Source organism: Gopherus flavomarginatus, chromosome 3 (assembly GCF_025201925.1).
Source record: "Gopherus flavomarginatus isolate rGopFla2 chromosome 3, rGopFla2.mat.asm, whole genome shotgun sequence".
In the NCBI taxonomy this organism is placed as follows: Eukaryota; Metazoa; Chordata; order Testudines; family Testudinidae; genus Gopherus; species Gopherus flavomarginatus.
The window spans coordinates 284,589,943-284,606,992 of NC_066619.1; the positions used below are offsets into that span (position 1 = coordinate 284,589,943).

A 17,050-nucleotide genomic window follows, 5' to 3' on the forward strand; every position below is an offset into this window, starting at 1 on the left:
CAATTCATCTCATACAAGCATTATGTGCAATCTCCATTGTGAAAGTGTAACTTACAAATGTAGAATTTTTTTGTTACATAACTGCAATCAAAAATAAAACAATGTAAAACTTTAGACCCTACAAGTCCATTCATTCCTACTTCTTGTTCAGCCAACCGCTCAGACAAACAAGTTTGTTTACATTTATGGGAGATAATGTTGCCTGCTTCTTATTTACAATGTCACCTGAAAGTGAGAACAGGGGTTCGCATGGCACTTTTGTAGCCGGTATTGTAAGGTATGCAAGTGCCAGATATGCTACGCATTCCTATGCCCCTTCACGCTTCAGTCACCAGTCCGGAGGACATGCTTCCATGATGATGATGATGATGTTCATTAAAAAAAAAATTTGTTAATTAAATTTGTGACTGAACATCTTGGGGGGGAATTATATATCCCCTGCTCTGTTATAGCAGACTCGGATGATGACCCAGCACATGTGGTTCATTTTAAGAACACTTTCATTGCAGATTTGACAAAATGCAAAGAAGGAACTAATGTGAGATAAAAATAGCTACAGCACTCGACCCAAGGTTTAAGAATCTGAAGTGCCTTCCAAAATCTGAGAGGGATGAGGTGTGGAGCATGCTTTCAGAAGTCTTAAAAGAGCAACACTCTGATGCGGAAACTACAGAACCCAACAACCAAAAAAGAAAATCAACCTTTTGCTGGTGGCATCTGACTAGGATAATGAAAACCAACATGCGTTGGTCTGCACTGCTTTGGATCATTATTGAGCAGAACCCAGCATCAGCATGGACGCATGTCCCCTGGAATGGTGGTTGAAGCATGAAGGGACATATGAATCCTTAGCGCATCTGGCATACAAATATCTTCCGACATCAGCTACAAGAGTGCCATGAGAACACTTGATCTCACTTTCAGGTGAGATTGTAAACAAGAAGTGGGCAGCATTATCTCCTGCAAATGTGAAAAACCTGGTTTGTCTGAGCGATTGGCTGAACAAGAAGTAGGACTGAGTGGAGTAAAGTTTTACGCTGTTTTATTTTTGAGTGCAGTTATTTTTTTGTACATAATTCTACATTTGTAAGTTCAACTTTCATGATAAAGAGATTGGACGACAGTACTTGTATTGGGTGAATTGAAAAATACTATTTCTTTTGTTTCTTTTTACAGTGCAAATATTTGTAATAAAAATACAAAGTGAGCACTGTACACTTTGTATTCTGTGTTGTAATTGAAATCGATATATTTGAAAATGTAGAAAACATCCAAAAATATTTAAATAAATGGTATTCTATTATTATTTTACAGCATGATCATGCAATTAATCATGATTAATTTTTTTAATCATGGAATTAATGGCAATTCCTTTTTTAAATCACTTGATAGCCCTAATTTTTTGCTTTTTTATTTATTTGTTTCTCTTTTCTTTTTCCACTCTGTAACTTTTTCAAAACTTCCTCAACTTTAGAAAAGTTACAAAATAGCCAAAGGAAAAAGGAAATGCTGACATTCTGCTACTCCTCCACCTTTCCAACGTTGGAAAAGTTTTGAAACTTTACAGGTGGCAGAGTTAGTTTCATTTTTTCCTTTTGCTGCTCTGTAAGTTTACAAAAAGTGGAGAAGTTTTTAACAATTTTAGAGTAGCAAAATGAGAAGTTTGGGGGTGTGGAACTAACAGTTTAGGGGGAAATAAAATCCTGGACATCGTGTATTTAATTGCACTTAGTGGCAAGAAGAAAAAGGATGGGAAGGAGATAAATTAAGATTTAAAATTTTGAAAATTTACCAAGAAAGTCAGAAAAATGACAAATTGCTCCGTTTCAAACCTCATGAAATGAAACCAACTTTGAAATTTCAAATTTTTCCAAAAGCATTTTTTCATTTTCTGGCCAGCTCTCCCGTGTAGCACCGGGGGTGTCATAAACAGATAAGAAAAGTTAATAGCACAGAAGTACTTTATATCTCTTTGACTATAAAGGGTTAACAAGTTCAGTAAGCCTGGCTGTCACCTGACCAGAGGACCAATCAGGGGACAGGATACTTTCAAATCTTGAGGGAGGGAAGTTTGTGCTGTGCTCTTAGTGTTTGGTGGTTGTTCACTCTGGGGGCTCAGAGGGATCAGATGTGCAACCAGGTTTCTCTCCAATCTCTCCGATACAGGCTCTTATAGATCCAGAATAGTGAGTACTAGATAGATAAAGCGAGTTAGGCTTATGGTTGTTTTCTTTATTTGCAAATGTGTATTTGCCTTGAAGGAGTTCAAATGTGTATTTGGCTGAAAGGAGTTCAAACTGGCATTTTGCTGAAAAGATTTTAATTTGTACTTGTATACTTAGGCTGGGAGGGTGTTCCCAGTGTCTATAGCTGAAAGACCCTGTACCTAATTCATATTAAATTTACAAAGATAATTTTTACTGTTTTTCTCTCTTTAATTAAAAGCTTTTTCTTGTTTAAGAACCTGATTGTTTTTTTATTCTGGTGAGACCCCAGGGGACGGGGTCTGGATTCACCAGGGAATTGGTGGGGAGAAAGGAGGGAAGAGGGAGAGAAAGGTTAATTTCTCTCTGTGTTAGGATTACTTTCTCTCTCAGGGAGAGTCTGGGAGGGGGAAAGAGAAGGAGAGAGGAAGGTGAATTGTCCTCTCTGTTTTGTGATTCAAGGAGTTTGAATCACAGTGATCTTCCAGGGTAACCCAGGGAGGGGAAGCCTGGGAGAGGCAAAGGAGGGAAAGGGTTTGCTTTCCTTGTGTTAAGATCCAGAGGGTCTGGGTCTTGCGAGGTCCCCGGGCAAGGTTTTGAGGGGATCAGAGTGTACCAGGCACTGGAATTCCTGGTTGGTGGCAGCGCTACAGGTTCTAAGCTGGTAATTGAGCTTAGAGGAATTCATGCTGGAACCCCATCTTTTGGATGCTAAGGTTCAGAGTGGGGAATTGTACCATGACAGGGGGCATGAGACTCATTACACCTGCATCTGTTTTCGGGGTGCAACCTGGCTGTCCATGCTCAGACTATGAAAACATTGTATGTAGCTTCACCAGCCCTCCTCGATACCAAGCCCCCTCTTGCCAATTTGTTCCCTGCCAACCAGCTGCTTCCACACCCCAGCCAGCACTGCCCCTCCGGGATGGGGGACCTCTCCGTCCCACAGGCAGTATCACAGGGGCCTCCCCTCTGGCCAGGCCAAGCGTTCCCTGGCACTGAGAGCGGGAAGAGGGCGAGGAGTTCAGAAAGGGCTGTGCATGGAGCAGAACGGAGAGGCTGCAGTGGGGAAAGGATCGGATCAGGTAGGAGGATGGAGGGAGAAGGGGCAGGTGTAGCAGGCGTGTATAAGGGCACAGAGGGTAGTAGGTGGGTGAAGATGCCAGTGGGGGCAGGAGCAGTGGGTGGTAGGTAGGGTGGATGGAGCCTGCCAGGGAAAGGCGGCCGTGCTGATGGAGACGCCACAACCCTTTGATCTGGGGCAGTGCCGTGGCGCCGTTAACATGGTTAAACTCAACCATCGCTAGAACCTGTGGGGTCCGGGCTGCAGAGCTAGGCAGTCGGCAAACAGAGAGCGGTGACCTCTCTCTGATGTCTCTCAGAGACATACACCACTGCTCTGGAGATGGGCCACAGGGCTCCCCAGGGGCTGAGCTCCACGGTAGAGGGAATGTCAGCAGTGAAATCAAACTGAGCAGGATGGATCACAGGAGCCTGACTCAGGCAAAGCTCTCAAGATGTTAATGGGAGTTTGCAGGAGCTGGGGCTTGGGGAGCTGGCCCGTTGAGGGGGTGTTTCAGGCCCTCAGAGTTGTCACTGTGATTTGAGCATTACCTCGAAGCCAGGGAGATGGTGAACAGCTGGCTGTGAAGAGCAAAACACAAACAGTCAGTGGATGATCCCTCCATCAAGGCACCAGAGAGCCCCTGCTCTGTTATCTGCGAGAATGTTCACACCCTCATAGCCAGATTCTGCTCCCAGCAAAGCCAAATGACTTCCCAGGTCTCTGGGGACCTATGGTAAGGCCACGTCCCTCAGCGGGTCACTGCCTGTGGGGTCTGAACCTGGGACAGCTAGATCAGAGTGCACGAGTCTCTGCTGGCTGAGTGACAAAGGCTGGCCTTGTTAAGGTCAAGCCTTTATAGGCTCATATGCACCTATGAGGTCCGGCCACTGTGTAAACAGATACCTGCCTTATCTCTGGAAACGTTAACACGTGGCAAGGCCAATGAGAGTGTCAGATTCAGTATCCTCCATTGGCCCCACACAACTATCCCCCCCCAACTTCCTCTACTGGCAGCCACTCACCCACGCTGTTCTTTCCGGCCAGAACTGTTACCTTGGTGCTTGCCAAGGTCAACAGCTCTCGCTGTCCAGCTGGCTCGGGGTGCCCACGCACTGGGCAGCCTGTCTCATTCCCCAAGGTGTTTTTCCCTACCGCACAGCTCCTCCTTGCTTCTTCCAGTGTCTGTCACGCATGAGCCTACCCTATGCGAGAGATGCCCTGTACCCACCCACAGCCCCAAGCTATGTCCCTTAGCCCACCACTGGTAATGAGGACATCACAGCGGCTCTGAATGACCCGCATCCCCCGCTTAGCTCCTGGAGCAGGGAGGGAGAGAGAAGCAGCAGGGAGGAGGGAACTCAGTGAGCGACCTTAACGTTTCCTGGGGAAGCAGCCACTTCCCTCGCCTTCCATCCCACCCACTCTCCCTGGCACCTGGACAATCCTGGGGAGCAGCCAAACCTGGGTGAGTGGAACAGCACAGGGAGGTGAAGACGGTGAGGGGGCGGCCTACGCGTGGTGGGGGGTAAGATAAGCACATATGGGGCCAAAGAAGAATCTCTCCCAACTGGTTTGGGGCCAAAGACTGGTCGCTTTCCCATCAGCTTGTTAAAGGGCAAACACTCAACTCGGTCGCTTGCTGCTCAGCCTGCTCTTTCCATCTGTACCTACAAACCTCCAGAAGCTCATTCCAGGCTCCCAGGGTAAGCCCTGCGACTGTGGGGAGGATCCACGGTGTTCTCCACGCAGCACAATGGAGCCGAATCCCAGCTCAGCCCTAAGTCTAGAGCCGCGAGCAATGCCTCCATCATCTGAGCTGGATTCCTCAGGTGTCAGAGAGACTGACGTAGGGGCACCGGGTAGCCAATGCTCTGGTTTCCCAAAAGCCAAATGAAGGAACTACAGGCCTCAAATGGCAGGAAGTGCCTCTCTTCAGTTGGCTGCTGGGCTAGACTGGCCTGTATGGAGTGGCCCAAATTGGTTCCCAGCACCTGCGCGCTAGATGCTTGACCCTGCTGAGCACCCATAGATTCCAATGAGATCTGGTCTCATAATTCCAGGGGAAGTTGGACCCAGCCGGGGCAGTCCTTGCCATGCCTCACCTTCTCTCTCTGAATCAGTTCGAAGGCGGCGAGCAGCTCTCCTGCCTTTCTGTTCCCTCTAGTGACAGGGTGCCAGGACAGTCTCGGGGAGCACTCCAAGCTTGGTTTGCAAATGCAGCGGCCCATGAACTCGTCCGCACCCTGAAAGCAACACATTGGCTGTCATCGTGGTCGCAGAGGCCTCGCTCATAGTCCTATTTCTTGGCTTAGGCGGCTACCTCCCATCTGTCTCACTTGCTCCGGCTAACCCCTTTCCTTCCAACATCGGGAGTCGGGGGAAACAATCAAGAGATTGGGTTCAAAAATCATGAGATTTTTAAAAATCATAAAACTGGGGGCTTTTAAATATGCCTTCTGGCTTTGGAGCCTTTGGGGGTCATGTTTTTAAGCTTCTCTCTGTAACCATCATGGCTAGAAACTTACATTTTTTAAACGAAAGGTGAAATTCTCCCAGAAGCACCTGACTCCAGGAGCTGGCACTCTGAGTAAAATATCACCCACTATCAGCAGTGTGCAATAAAATCACAAGAGTTGGCCACACTGTTAAACTGTCTGCAGGGACTCTCAAGCTAGAAAGTCCATGACCATGGGAACGTGCATATGACATTTAGGCTTTGAATAGGAGTTTCTATTTTCTCCCAATGTTATTTTTGGGGGGGAGTGGAAGGGGAGGGGGTTTCAGGAAGTAAGCACTGGCAGTGCTGGGCAGTTTTTATGATCTGTATTACAGTAGCACCTAGAGGTCTTAATCAGGAGCAGGGGACCCCCATTGTTCTCGGGGCTGTACAAAAATAGTACTAAAGACAATCCCTGCCCCTAAAGAGCTTCAGCCCAGATCCTGAATGGTATTACAATGGAAGTTGGGAGCCTAAATCTCTTCGAGCATCTGGGCCTTCCAGCCTTAACAGCACGAAGATGTGAGCAGGGTATAGAACACAAAGCAGGAAGAGAAGGGTCACAACAGCTGGAACACAAGGTAGCAATTAGCAGTAACATTTAGGCCACGCCAAGAGGCTCTAGCTGAAATCAGGGCCCCCACTGTGCAAGATGCTGTGCAAACACCTAGTGAGAGACAGTCTCAGACCCCAAAGAGCTTTGGATCTAAACAAAAATAGTGAGGGTGAGAGGAATTCAATTACCACCATCTCTGCTTTGCACCAGGGGCACTAGGGCAAAGAGCACGACGTGCCCAAAGTCACCAGGAACTGGGCCCACATCTCCTGATCCCCAGTCCAGCACTCTAACTGCAGACCAGGTCCCCTCCCTCAAAGAGAGTTGCCGAGAGATGAGTAGGAGGCTGCCCTAGCAAAGTACGTCCTTGCCCATGAACCGTTACAGAGAGTGCGAGTCTCTCTGACTGACACACATGCGAGTGTAGAGGGACAGAATAACCCATCACTCAGGCCTAGTCAAACACACACGTCTGGGCCCTACTTCCCCATATGGCCCCAGGCTCCATCATGACAGAGAGGCAGCCAAGCCAAATTTGAGAGAGTGGCGTAGTGACCCGGTGCATACAGTCACAGCACCACTCAGGTTTGGCCCAGCCCCCCCTCCATTATGACGGGAATGGTCAGGCCAAAACGAGGGCCCTCCCAAAATCTGGGCCCAAGGCACACGTCTAGTTTGCCTACGCCCTGCAGATGGGTGCGCACGGTGCATGACAATGCTTACATAGGTGTCATGGTCATAAATCTCCACAACGATGTTGGGGGGGACATCAGCAACGTTCTGGGGATCCCCAAAGATCTCGATCTCGTAGAAGATGAGAGTCTGGTCCCAGAGAGGATTCAAGGTGTTCTTCACCACCACCGTCTTCTGGCTTTGGTGGAGGAAGGAGACAATGGCGTACGGATCTGCAGTGAATAGAGGTGAGGAGTTAGGGAAATCACAGAAGTGTAGGGAAAGGCTATGTCTGTCCATACTGGAAACGGGAACAGGAGGAAAGGACAATACAAGGTTCACGGTGCAGCAAAATCAGTGATGAGCCACTGAGTATTACAGTCTTCTAGAAAGCCCTAGGCTGCTCCCATCTCTCCTGGCTCCATAGTGGCCAAAATGCTACTGGCCAAAGATCTACTGTATATATTGTAGCATCAGCACCTCTCATCCAAGGGACTGAAAGTACTTTACAGGCACTGAGAACTAACCTGAGGCAGCACAGCACAGCACAGCAGGTTGGGCACCTGACTGGGCATGAGGAGACCTGGGCTCTACCCAGCTCTGCTGCTCACATGAACCTGGGCAAGTCACCACTCCATGCTTCAGTTTCCCCATCTGTAATGATGGTCACCTTCTTCAGTAAGGCGTTTTGAGATCTATGGATGAAAAGTGCTAGGCAGGGGATGCTATTATCTAGCTCCAACAGCTTAAAGGCTCTAACAGTGGCTGCCTATGCTAGGAAGTACGGCTTCAGGTCCCATCGGGGTGAGGTTATTAGCAGCCAGTCTGCCGGCAGAGACGTGCGGTTTGTGACTGAGGCCATGGGTTGGAGAAGTAAAAACGATGCCTGTGTTATGTGGAAGCTCAAATGACCCTAAGGTTCCCTTCTGGCTTTAAAATGGACAGGACATTAATGCTGGCTATAAAGATAGAGGTAGGTCTACGTTTCTCATCCAGTACACCAAGGCTTATAACCCTTTAACAAAGTGGTGAGTCAAACTGCAGCAGCCCCGTGGGGAAGCAGAACAGGTACTAGCTCCCACGTGGGTATGGAGGGGAACCCCTGTCCCATGGAGATTGGGTAAATTGGCATAGGGGAAGATGATGGCAGTTCTGCCTTCAGAGCTGGGTGGCTGGCCAGCAGCAGCCACTCACTGGCCACCACAGCGCAGAAGAAAGGCTGGCATGACACGGTTACTTAGCTCTGGAAGATTCTGCACTGATGCCACAAACACTATGTCTGGTGGTGTGGAGGTTGTCACAGCCTGAAATATTTTCAAAAGGAGGCCCAGCAAAAAAAGTTTGAGAACCCCGGGCTAAGCGCCTAGACTTTCAGAGCACTGACTTTCTTCTTGGAAAGGGCCCCAAAAAGAGGCAGAAGGTACCATGGCTGAGCATGCAGGCGACAGACTCTCTAGCATATGGCCTCACCCCTTTGCCGACTGCAGTGCATTGTTGAGAGCAGGGGTGAAGACAAGTCCCACTGTGACCTGCACCCTTTGCCCGCTGGACTGGGAGAAGGAGGTAGGAAGTGCCTAGCTGCCCAGACAGCAAGCAAGGCAATTAACACCTGAAACATGTTATTTGACACCACTATAGCACCATCCCTCCCATGCAGCTTCACAAAGTCCATATTCCAAACTTTCCCCCTGAAATGCAGCCAGCTCTGGGGAAATGCCTCCCAGTCATCAACAGTGCCATGGGAATACAACAGGAAAGAGTATTTTGGCTAAGAGATTCTCAACCTCCATGGAAAGCAGAGCAGGACAAGTGCCTTTTAAGGTCTCACCTGTAAGAACTTAGCGCAAACATTATTATTCATTATCTGGTAGCACTGAGATCCCAGCCAGAGGCCAGGGCCCCACTCTGCTTGACCACGCATACAACAAAAAAGACAGCCCCTGCCCCCAAAAGCTCATGATCTAACTTGCTTGCAAATCAATGTATCTATCTCAAAAGAACTGAGTAAGCACCCCAGTGAATCCAACCTAGAGAGGCAGGGAGCGACAGCTTTCTAAGCCCACGGCCTCACCCACTCACCCACCAGAAAACGGGGGGAGGATGAAGTAGCTGTGTCTTCTGTACTCTCTCCCATGCACTCCTTGGGTATTTTCTTGAATTCTCAACTGATGCAGCTGTGTTTAATGAGCTGGGCTGTTTGGGATGCCATGGGCTACACTACAGCATGGGCAGGACCTTGTGCACTTTTTTTCCAGGATGAGGAAGGCAGCAGAATCCATTACAATAAACAAAAAAACATGTGTTTGGGACTGTGTTTAAAAAAAGTGGGGGTGGGGCGGACAGAGGGGGGAATTGTCTTTATAAAGCCCTTTTGTTTGGACCCTTGTGTGTGTAGCAGGGTTTATGCTGTAACTGTGTAAAGTGCCCTTAATGAACTATGCTTTGTTAAAGCAAGCGAGATCTTAAATCCGCGTTGTAACATTTTGTTGCTCGTGTTGTCTTTGGCTGTGTTTTTCTGAAGGAAGGGACTCCCTCTCTCCCCAGCCAATCCAGAGACACGAAATCACCCCTCTCAAAGCCGGTCTGAGTTTTATTTTGAACAACAAACTCATTGTGGAAGCAGAGAGGAGAAAAGATTTGGGTGGACTCAGACACTATTTGATTGTTCACTCTTTCCCACCTCTCCCTCCTGTTTCAAAATAAAGGGTGAAATAACACCAAACATCTCCCCCCTTCCCCCTACCAGAGTCAAATGAGTCAGAAAGCTGCAAAAGGAATAGGAAGACTATGTTAGTGGCTCAGTGTGGGGCCACCGCAGCCTTCTGGCTTCTAAAGCTACTAGATAACCCGGTTTTGTGTCTTAATACAAAGGCAGTGAGTGTTTCTTGTCTAATGCATCCGACGAAGTGGGTATTCACCCATAAAAGTTCATGCTCCAATACGTCTGTTAGTCTATAAGGTGCCACAGGACTCTTTGCTGCTTTTACAGATCCAGACTAACACGGCTACCACTTCGATTCTTGTCTAATGGTGAGCACGGGGTGTCAAGACTCCTGGATTCTATTTCTAGCACTACTGTTGTACAAATACATAGGAAGAGACAGTCCCTACCCTGAAGAACTTACAATCTAAATAGGCAAGACAAAGAAGGATTTTCACCACTACTATACAGGATACCTGCAGCACAGAGAAATTAATATCACACAGAGAAATTAACAGCAAATCAGAAAAATTGAGCACAGATCTTCTGAATAATAGCCCAGTATCTTAACCTCAAAACCATCAGACATCAGTTCGGTGCAGCTAATTGCCATGAGGCCGACAGGGTCCAAAGCCAGTGATTCAGTGGTCACCATTAAAAAGTCAATATTTTCTATCAGTTACGGACCAGTGTCTGTGAAATACTGCAAGTTATTGCCTACTCTAAATATAAGGGTAAGCAGTAGTATCTCAAATCTAACCGACTTTGCCTCTGTAACATCTCTTTGTGATAAGCTCAGCTCAGAGGATGCTGTCACCCTAAACTACATTACAAAAAAACTGTAGATCGCTGTATTTGCAAAGTCAAGCACGCAAAAGTTACGACATGCCAGGATTAAAGCTGCCTGTGCATTGCAGGGGAGAAGGGTATTGGGAGCACAGGAGAGTCTCAGAGCTCCTATCCCAACATCAGAGCCCTGTGCTGGAGCATGCTTTCAGTCAGCTGGAATCTTCAGAGAATTCAGCTGCTAAACTCTAACACGTCTCTACTGAGCATGTGCAAACGGAGACTTATAACTCAGCCATATTTGGGTGTATGATCACGGAGATGGCTGATGGCACATCCCTGACACCATGATGACCCCCTGGCAAATCTCAAGTCCTTGCCCCCAAAACATGGGAGCATCTCAATGAAATGGTCATTAAAAAAAACCCAAACTGTAACATGCCTCTCTTTCCCTAACCTTGTTCTGGAAAAAAAAAATTTGCAGAAACTTTCCAAAAAAAAAAAATCAGCCTCAGGCAGACGTCCAGCATGGAAAATCTCAGCCAAAACAGTTAAGATTTGGCAAATTTATAAGCAACTGAAAAAAGGGCCTTGTAATGGGAAGTGTTGGGCAACCTTAATGAGAGTCAGTGCTACCAGCTCCGCTGAGAATACAAACAAGTGTTTATTATCACATAAAATGCTCCATATTTCTTGGGATATAAAACACCACTCATCTGGCTTCTAGTTGGGATGAAATCTTTCATGGTAGGCACGTTTAACAGAATTAAAAGGACAGGATACGGATGCTCTTCATCCCCTGAAAATCTGGTTTGAGTGCCAGCTCCTTTAAGAAACATTCCATGCCTTTCAATTCCCCCACCCCCTCTCCGAAGTTTCCAGGGTGGATGGACTGCTCTGATTTAGTGTTTGGTAGTGAAAATAAATACTAAATATTTTATAGATGTGCCAGTGTCAGGTATTTTCTTTTCCAGCTGGCTTTTCACTAAATTCTTTCATTCACAATAAACATGACGCGAGCCAGGCCTCCCCCTTCAGAAAGGTTCGTTGGTTCACAACAAGCCCTGGACCTTAAACTCCCTGTTTCTTTGTGGGAAGGAAGAGGATGGTTGAAGGGAAGGGAGCAGAGGAGGGATTCAGGGGTTAAGTGGGGAATGGAAAAAGTGATGTTCTTCCTTCGTCCCACTTCAATCTGAGCTTATTTTGTATAGTCGCTGGTGTTTTGTTAACATTCAGGTTACCAGGCCAGACTTCCAGAAGGAATTCCCTTTCAGATCTCCCTCAACTCTTTTCAACAAACAAAAAGAAAGAAAGAAAAAGGAAGATGGACGGAAGAGGAGAAAGTCAAGATGCCAATATCTCTGCCCGTTATGAAAGATGGGGCCTAACTGGGTTGCCAACCCTCCAGGGTTGGCCTGGAGTCTCCAGGAATCAAAGATTAATCTTTAATTAAAGATTATGTCATGTGATGAAATCTCCAGGAATATGTCCAATCAGAAGTGGCAATCCTAGGCCTAGCGCAGCTCTCCCATGATACATTAACAAAAAGGGCATGGCACCTCTCTGGAGAGACCATCAGCAGGTCTTGGGTTGGTGTCAGCAGCTTCTAGGGGCTTCTTGTTTGCACCGAGAATGCTGTGCTACATCCCTTTTGAACAAATGCCGCCCATGAGGGGCAGGCTGCCTGCATGTGCTCTAGGGTCATGTGCCAGGATTAGATGTGCTCTGTTAGCATCCTGCGCCTCCTTCTCCCCTCCTCATTCTTCTCATGCAGCCATAATGGAGCCAGAGTCATTTCCGACCCACAATGGGTTGCTGGAGAGGGTCAAAATTCTGCTCCTGTTTACACGACTGTCAATCCAGCCAGTCCAATTAATGCAGGTGTCACAGGGCAGGCTCTCTCCCACTCTGGGGTCCTTTAGAGTTTTGGAGGCTTCTTGCTTGTCAACACCTCTGGGTATTTTGTTTTATTGATCTTACCACCACCAAATCCTCAGCACAATCCTTGTGCAGCACGTCTAACTACAGCATCCTTCGACCCTCAGCCTTCCTTCCAGGGAGCAGGAGCGCTCTTCGCAGCCAGAGACCTAGCCTCTGCTAGCACTTCCTTGCACATCCTTCCTGTGCTGGTGGGATAATTAGCTCCTTAGCTCATTGACCCCCCGTCTGCTTAGGCAATTAAGTACTCTCCACCTCTGTCACGGAGTGTGGGGATTCCAGTCCTGCACCCCTCTTCCTGGGACCCACAGTGACTCTTGGCCAGCCAGTAAAACAGAAGGTTTATTGGACAACAGGAACACAGGTTACAGCAGAGCTTGCAGGCACAGTCAGGACCCCTCCATCGAGTCCTTCTGGGCTTTCAGGGTGCTTGGATCCTAGCTAGGATACCCTGAATTCCGCCCACACAGCCCCAAGCCCAAACTCAAACTGCTTCCCCCTTGCCATTCCCTTCCTTTTCCCCTTCCCAGGCAAAGGTGTTGACCTTTCCCCTCCCTTACCTAGCTCAGGTTACAGGCTCCGGTATCGTCCATCCCCTAAAGTCCTCCCCTGCTCTCCCATTCCCCACACAGACAGTCCCTACTCCATCACATCTCTCCCCATTTCGAGACTGAACTGAGCGGGGTCACTCTGCCCAGTGACCTGAGGAAGTTCAGGGCCCCCTCTCCGGGCCAACGCGTCCGCTGTCAGGTTGGCACTTCCCTTCACATGGACCACGTCCATGTCATAGTCCTGCAGGAGCAGGCTCCACCTCAGGAGCTTGGCGTTGGCTCCTTTCATCTGGTGCAGCCAGGTCAGGGGAGAGTGGTTGGTGTACACGGTGAAGTGTTGCCCAAAGAGATATGGCTCTAGCTTCTTAAGAGCCCACACCATGACGATGCATTCCTTCTCGATGGCCGCGTAGTTTTGCTCCCGGGGTAGCAGCTTCTTACTCAGGTACATGATGGGATGTCTCTCCCCCTTTTCATCTTCCTGCATTAACACCGCCCCCAGTCCTGTGTCTGAGGTGTCGGTGAACACCATAAAGGGTTCGTCAAAATCTGGGTTTGCCAGAACTGGGCCGCTAACCAGAGCCTCCTTCAGCGCCCGGAAAGCCTCCTGGCACTGCTCAGTCCAGATCACCTTGTCTGGCTTCCCCTTTTTGCACAGTTCAGTGATGGGGCCAGCTATGGCACTAAAGTGGGGCATGAACCTTCGATAGTACCCCGCCATCCCAATAAAGGCCTGGAGCTGCTTTTTGGTTTGGGGAGCAGGCCAGTCTCTGATCACCTCCACCTTGGCTGGTTCCGGCTTCAGGCAGCCGCTCCCCACCCGATGGCCCAGGTAAGATACTTCAGCCATCCCCACCTTGCACTTCTCAGCCTTTACTGTTAACCCAGCCTTTCGGAGTCGGTCCAGGACTTGTTTAACCTGGGACATGTAGTCCTCCCAGGTCTGGCTGAAGACGCAGATGTCATCAATATACGCCATGGCAAAACTCTCCATCCCCCTCAGTAGCTGATCTACCAGGCACTGGAAGGTGGCTGGTGCTCCCTTGAGGCCGAAGGGCAGGGTCAGAAACTCGTAGAGCCCCAGAGGGGTGATAAAGGCCGATTTCAGCCTGGCATCTGCGTCCAGCAGCACTTGTCAGTAGCCCTTTGTAAGATCCATAGTGGTGAGGTACCGAGCACCTCCCAGCTTGTCTAGGAGCTCGTCAGGCCTGGGCATGGGGTAGGCATCAGATACGGTGATGGCATTGAGCTTTCAATAGTCCACACAGAACCGGATTGACCCATCCTTCTTGGGGACCAGCACCACTGGCAAGGCCCAAGGGCTGGAAGACGGCTGGATCACCCCCAAAGCCAGCATGTCCCTGACCTCTCTTTCAAGATCCTGGGCAGTTTTACCAGTGACCCGAAAAGGGGAGCATCCTATAGGGGGATGTGACCCGGTCTCCACCCAGTGGATAGTCAAATTAGTGCGTCCAGGCTGGTTGGAAAACAGCTGTCAGTATAGATGCAGCACCCCCCTGATCTTAGCGTGCTGGCCCGGGGTCAGCTGATCAGAGAGGGGAATCGCCTCCAGGGGGGAACCAGCTTTTGTCCCAGGGAATAGATCCACTAAGGGGTCATCTCCCTGCCCCTCCCAATGTCCACACATGGCCAACACCACATTCCCCCTGTTATAGTATGGTTTCATCATGTTCACATGGTACACCCGACGGTGATGTGCCCGGTTTGACAGCTCCACCACATAGTTTACCTCATTCAGTTGCTTGATAACCTTGAAGGGCCCTTCCCAGGCGGCCTGGAGTTTGTGTCTCCTCACGGGGATGAGAACCATCACCTGATCCCCGGTGGCGAAGGCACGGGCCCGTGCCGTGCGGTCATACCAGACCTTCTGCCTCCTCTGGGCTCGGGCCAGATTCTCCCTGGCCAGGCCCATGAGCTCGGCCAGTCTTTCCCGGAAGGTCAGGACATACTCCACCACTGACTCTCCCTCGGGAGCGGCCTTCCCCTCCCTTTCATCCCTCATCAGGTCTAGGGGCCCCCTTACCCGCCTTCCATACAACAGTTCAAAAGGTGAAAACCCGGTAGATTCCTGGGATACCTCCCTGTATGCGAACAGCAGGTGAGGTAAGTACTTGTCCCAATCCTGTGGGTGCTGGTTTATAAATGTTTTTAGCATCATCTTCAGCGTCCCGTTGAACCTTTCCACCAGCCCATTGGACTGGGGGTGATACGCTGAGGCCCAGTTGTGCTGGACCCCACATTTCTGCCATGAGGACCGGAGCAGGGCCGACATGAAGTTGGACCCCTGATCCGTTAAGACCTTGGGGAACCCCACCCGGCTGAAAATTGTCAGCAGCGCATCTGCCACTGTGTCTGCTTCGATAGAGGACAAGGCCACTGCCTCGGGGTAGCGAGTGGCAAAATCCACCACCACCAGGATGTATTTCTTCCCTGACAGGGTCGTCTTGCTGAGGGGTCCCACTATGTCCATGGCCACCTTCTGGAAAGGTTCTTCTATGATGGGTAAAGGCCTCAAAGCTGCTTTCCCCTTGTCCCGGGCCTTCCCCACCCTCTGGCAGGGGTCACAGGATTGGCAGTACTGTCGGACATGGGTAAAGACCCCAGGCCAGTAAAAGTTCTGTAGCAGCCTCTGCCTGGTGCGCCGGATTCCCTGGTGCCCTGCGAGAGGGATGTCATGGGCCAGGTACAGCAGCTTGTGGCGAAACTTCTGGGGAACCACCAGCTGCCTCCTGATCCCCCATGACTCTACTTCCCCTGGGGGAGCCCATTCTCGGTACAGGAACCCCTTCTCCCACAGGAACCTCTCCTTGCAACCTCTCCTCATGGTCTGTACCACACTAAGGTCAGCCCGGTTCCTGGGCTTCCGCAAGGAGGGATCTTTCTGCAACTCGGCCTGGAACTCAGCAGCTGGGACAGGGATGGGGACTGGCTCTCTCTTGCTGGCTGGCTCTGAGGCCGCAGCCTCTCTGAACCATGCCCCTGGGCGTTCCCCGCCCCCCTGGGTTAGGGTCCTGCACCTCGGGTCGAGTACCTTCCCCGTCGTTGGGGTGCAGTGCCCTTTGCCGACTCTGACTACGAGTCACGACCAGGGCACTCTGCGTGTTACTAGGCCAGTCCTCGAGGTCCCCTCCCATTAACACGTCCGTGGGCAAATATGGGTGTACTCCCACATCCTTGGGGCCCTTCTTAGCCCCCCACTTCGGGTGTACCCTCACCACGGGCACCTTGAATGGGGTCCCGCCCATGCCCATCAGGGTCAGGTAGGTGTCGGGCACCATCCGATCTGAGGCCACCACCTCGGGCAGGGCCAGCGTCACCTCTGCGCCCATGTCCCAGTACCCAGTGACCTTCCTCCCATCTACCTCCAGGGAAACAATGCACTCTTTCCGGAGAGGCAGCCCCGCGCCCACCCGGTAAACCAAAAACCCGGAGCCTGGAGCATCCAGCCCCCTAGAGGAGCTGACCTGGGGACCTCCTCCCTCCTTCACAGGTGGTATGTTGCCAGCCCCCCTTTCCTGGGAATGTAGTCCCTCCTCCAATTGGGTTTTTACCCAGTCCACCCTCTGCGGGTTGGGTCTGCTTGGTCTGTCCCTGAGCTTGGGGCACTGGGCCCGTATGTGGCCTCGTTGGCCACAGCGATAGCAGCCCATGTCTCGTGGGTCCCCTTGAGTGGGTCGGATGAACCTGACACTGGATGTTCCCCTTTTGGGGGGGTTCTCCATAGGCCCCCTTTGGGGAGTCCCATGATGACTCTCTCTCTGCGTTGAGGCAGGCCTGCTCCTTCGAGACTTCTCCCTGACGTCCCCTGCCCGACTGTCCACAAATTGGTCGGCCAGCTGGCCTGGGTGCTGTGGGTTCTCCAGCTTCTGGTCCATCAACCACAGCCTCAGGTTGGACGGGCACTGCTCGTACAGGTGCTCCAGTATGAATAGGTCAAGCAGGTCCTCTTTAGTTTGGGCCCCAGCTGTCTACTTGCGGGCATACCCCTGCGCCCGGTTGACCAGTTATAGGTATGTGACCTCATGGGTTTTACGCTGGCTCCGGAACTTCTTCCGGTA

The 17,050-nt window shown here is 50.2% G+C and overlaps 1 protein-coding gene across 7 annotated transcripts in view; it reads right to left on the reverse strand.

The window, feature by feature from the left end:
• The window catches only part of DYSF (dysferlin), a 326,279-nt gene that overhangs the window by 113,603 nt on the left and 195,626 nt on the right, over window positions 1–17,050 (reverse strand). For all 7 annotated transcript variants that reach the window (XM_050943290.1, XM_050943287.1, XM_050943285.1 and 4 more), the window contains 3 exons: window positions 7,047–7,228; window positions 5,373–5,513; window positions 3,819–3,848 (listed from right to left, as the gene is read on the reverse strand). In XM_050943290.1, the coding sequence (XP_050799247.1) occupies window positions 3,819–3,848; window positions 5,373–5,513; window positions 7,047–7,228 (353 nt within the window). The remainder of the gene's footprint in view (window positions 1–3,818; window positions 3,849–5,372; window positions 5,514–7,046; window positions 7,229–17,050) is intronic.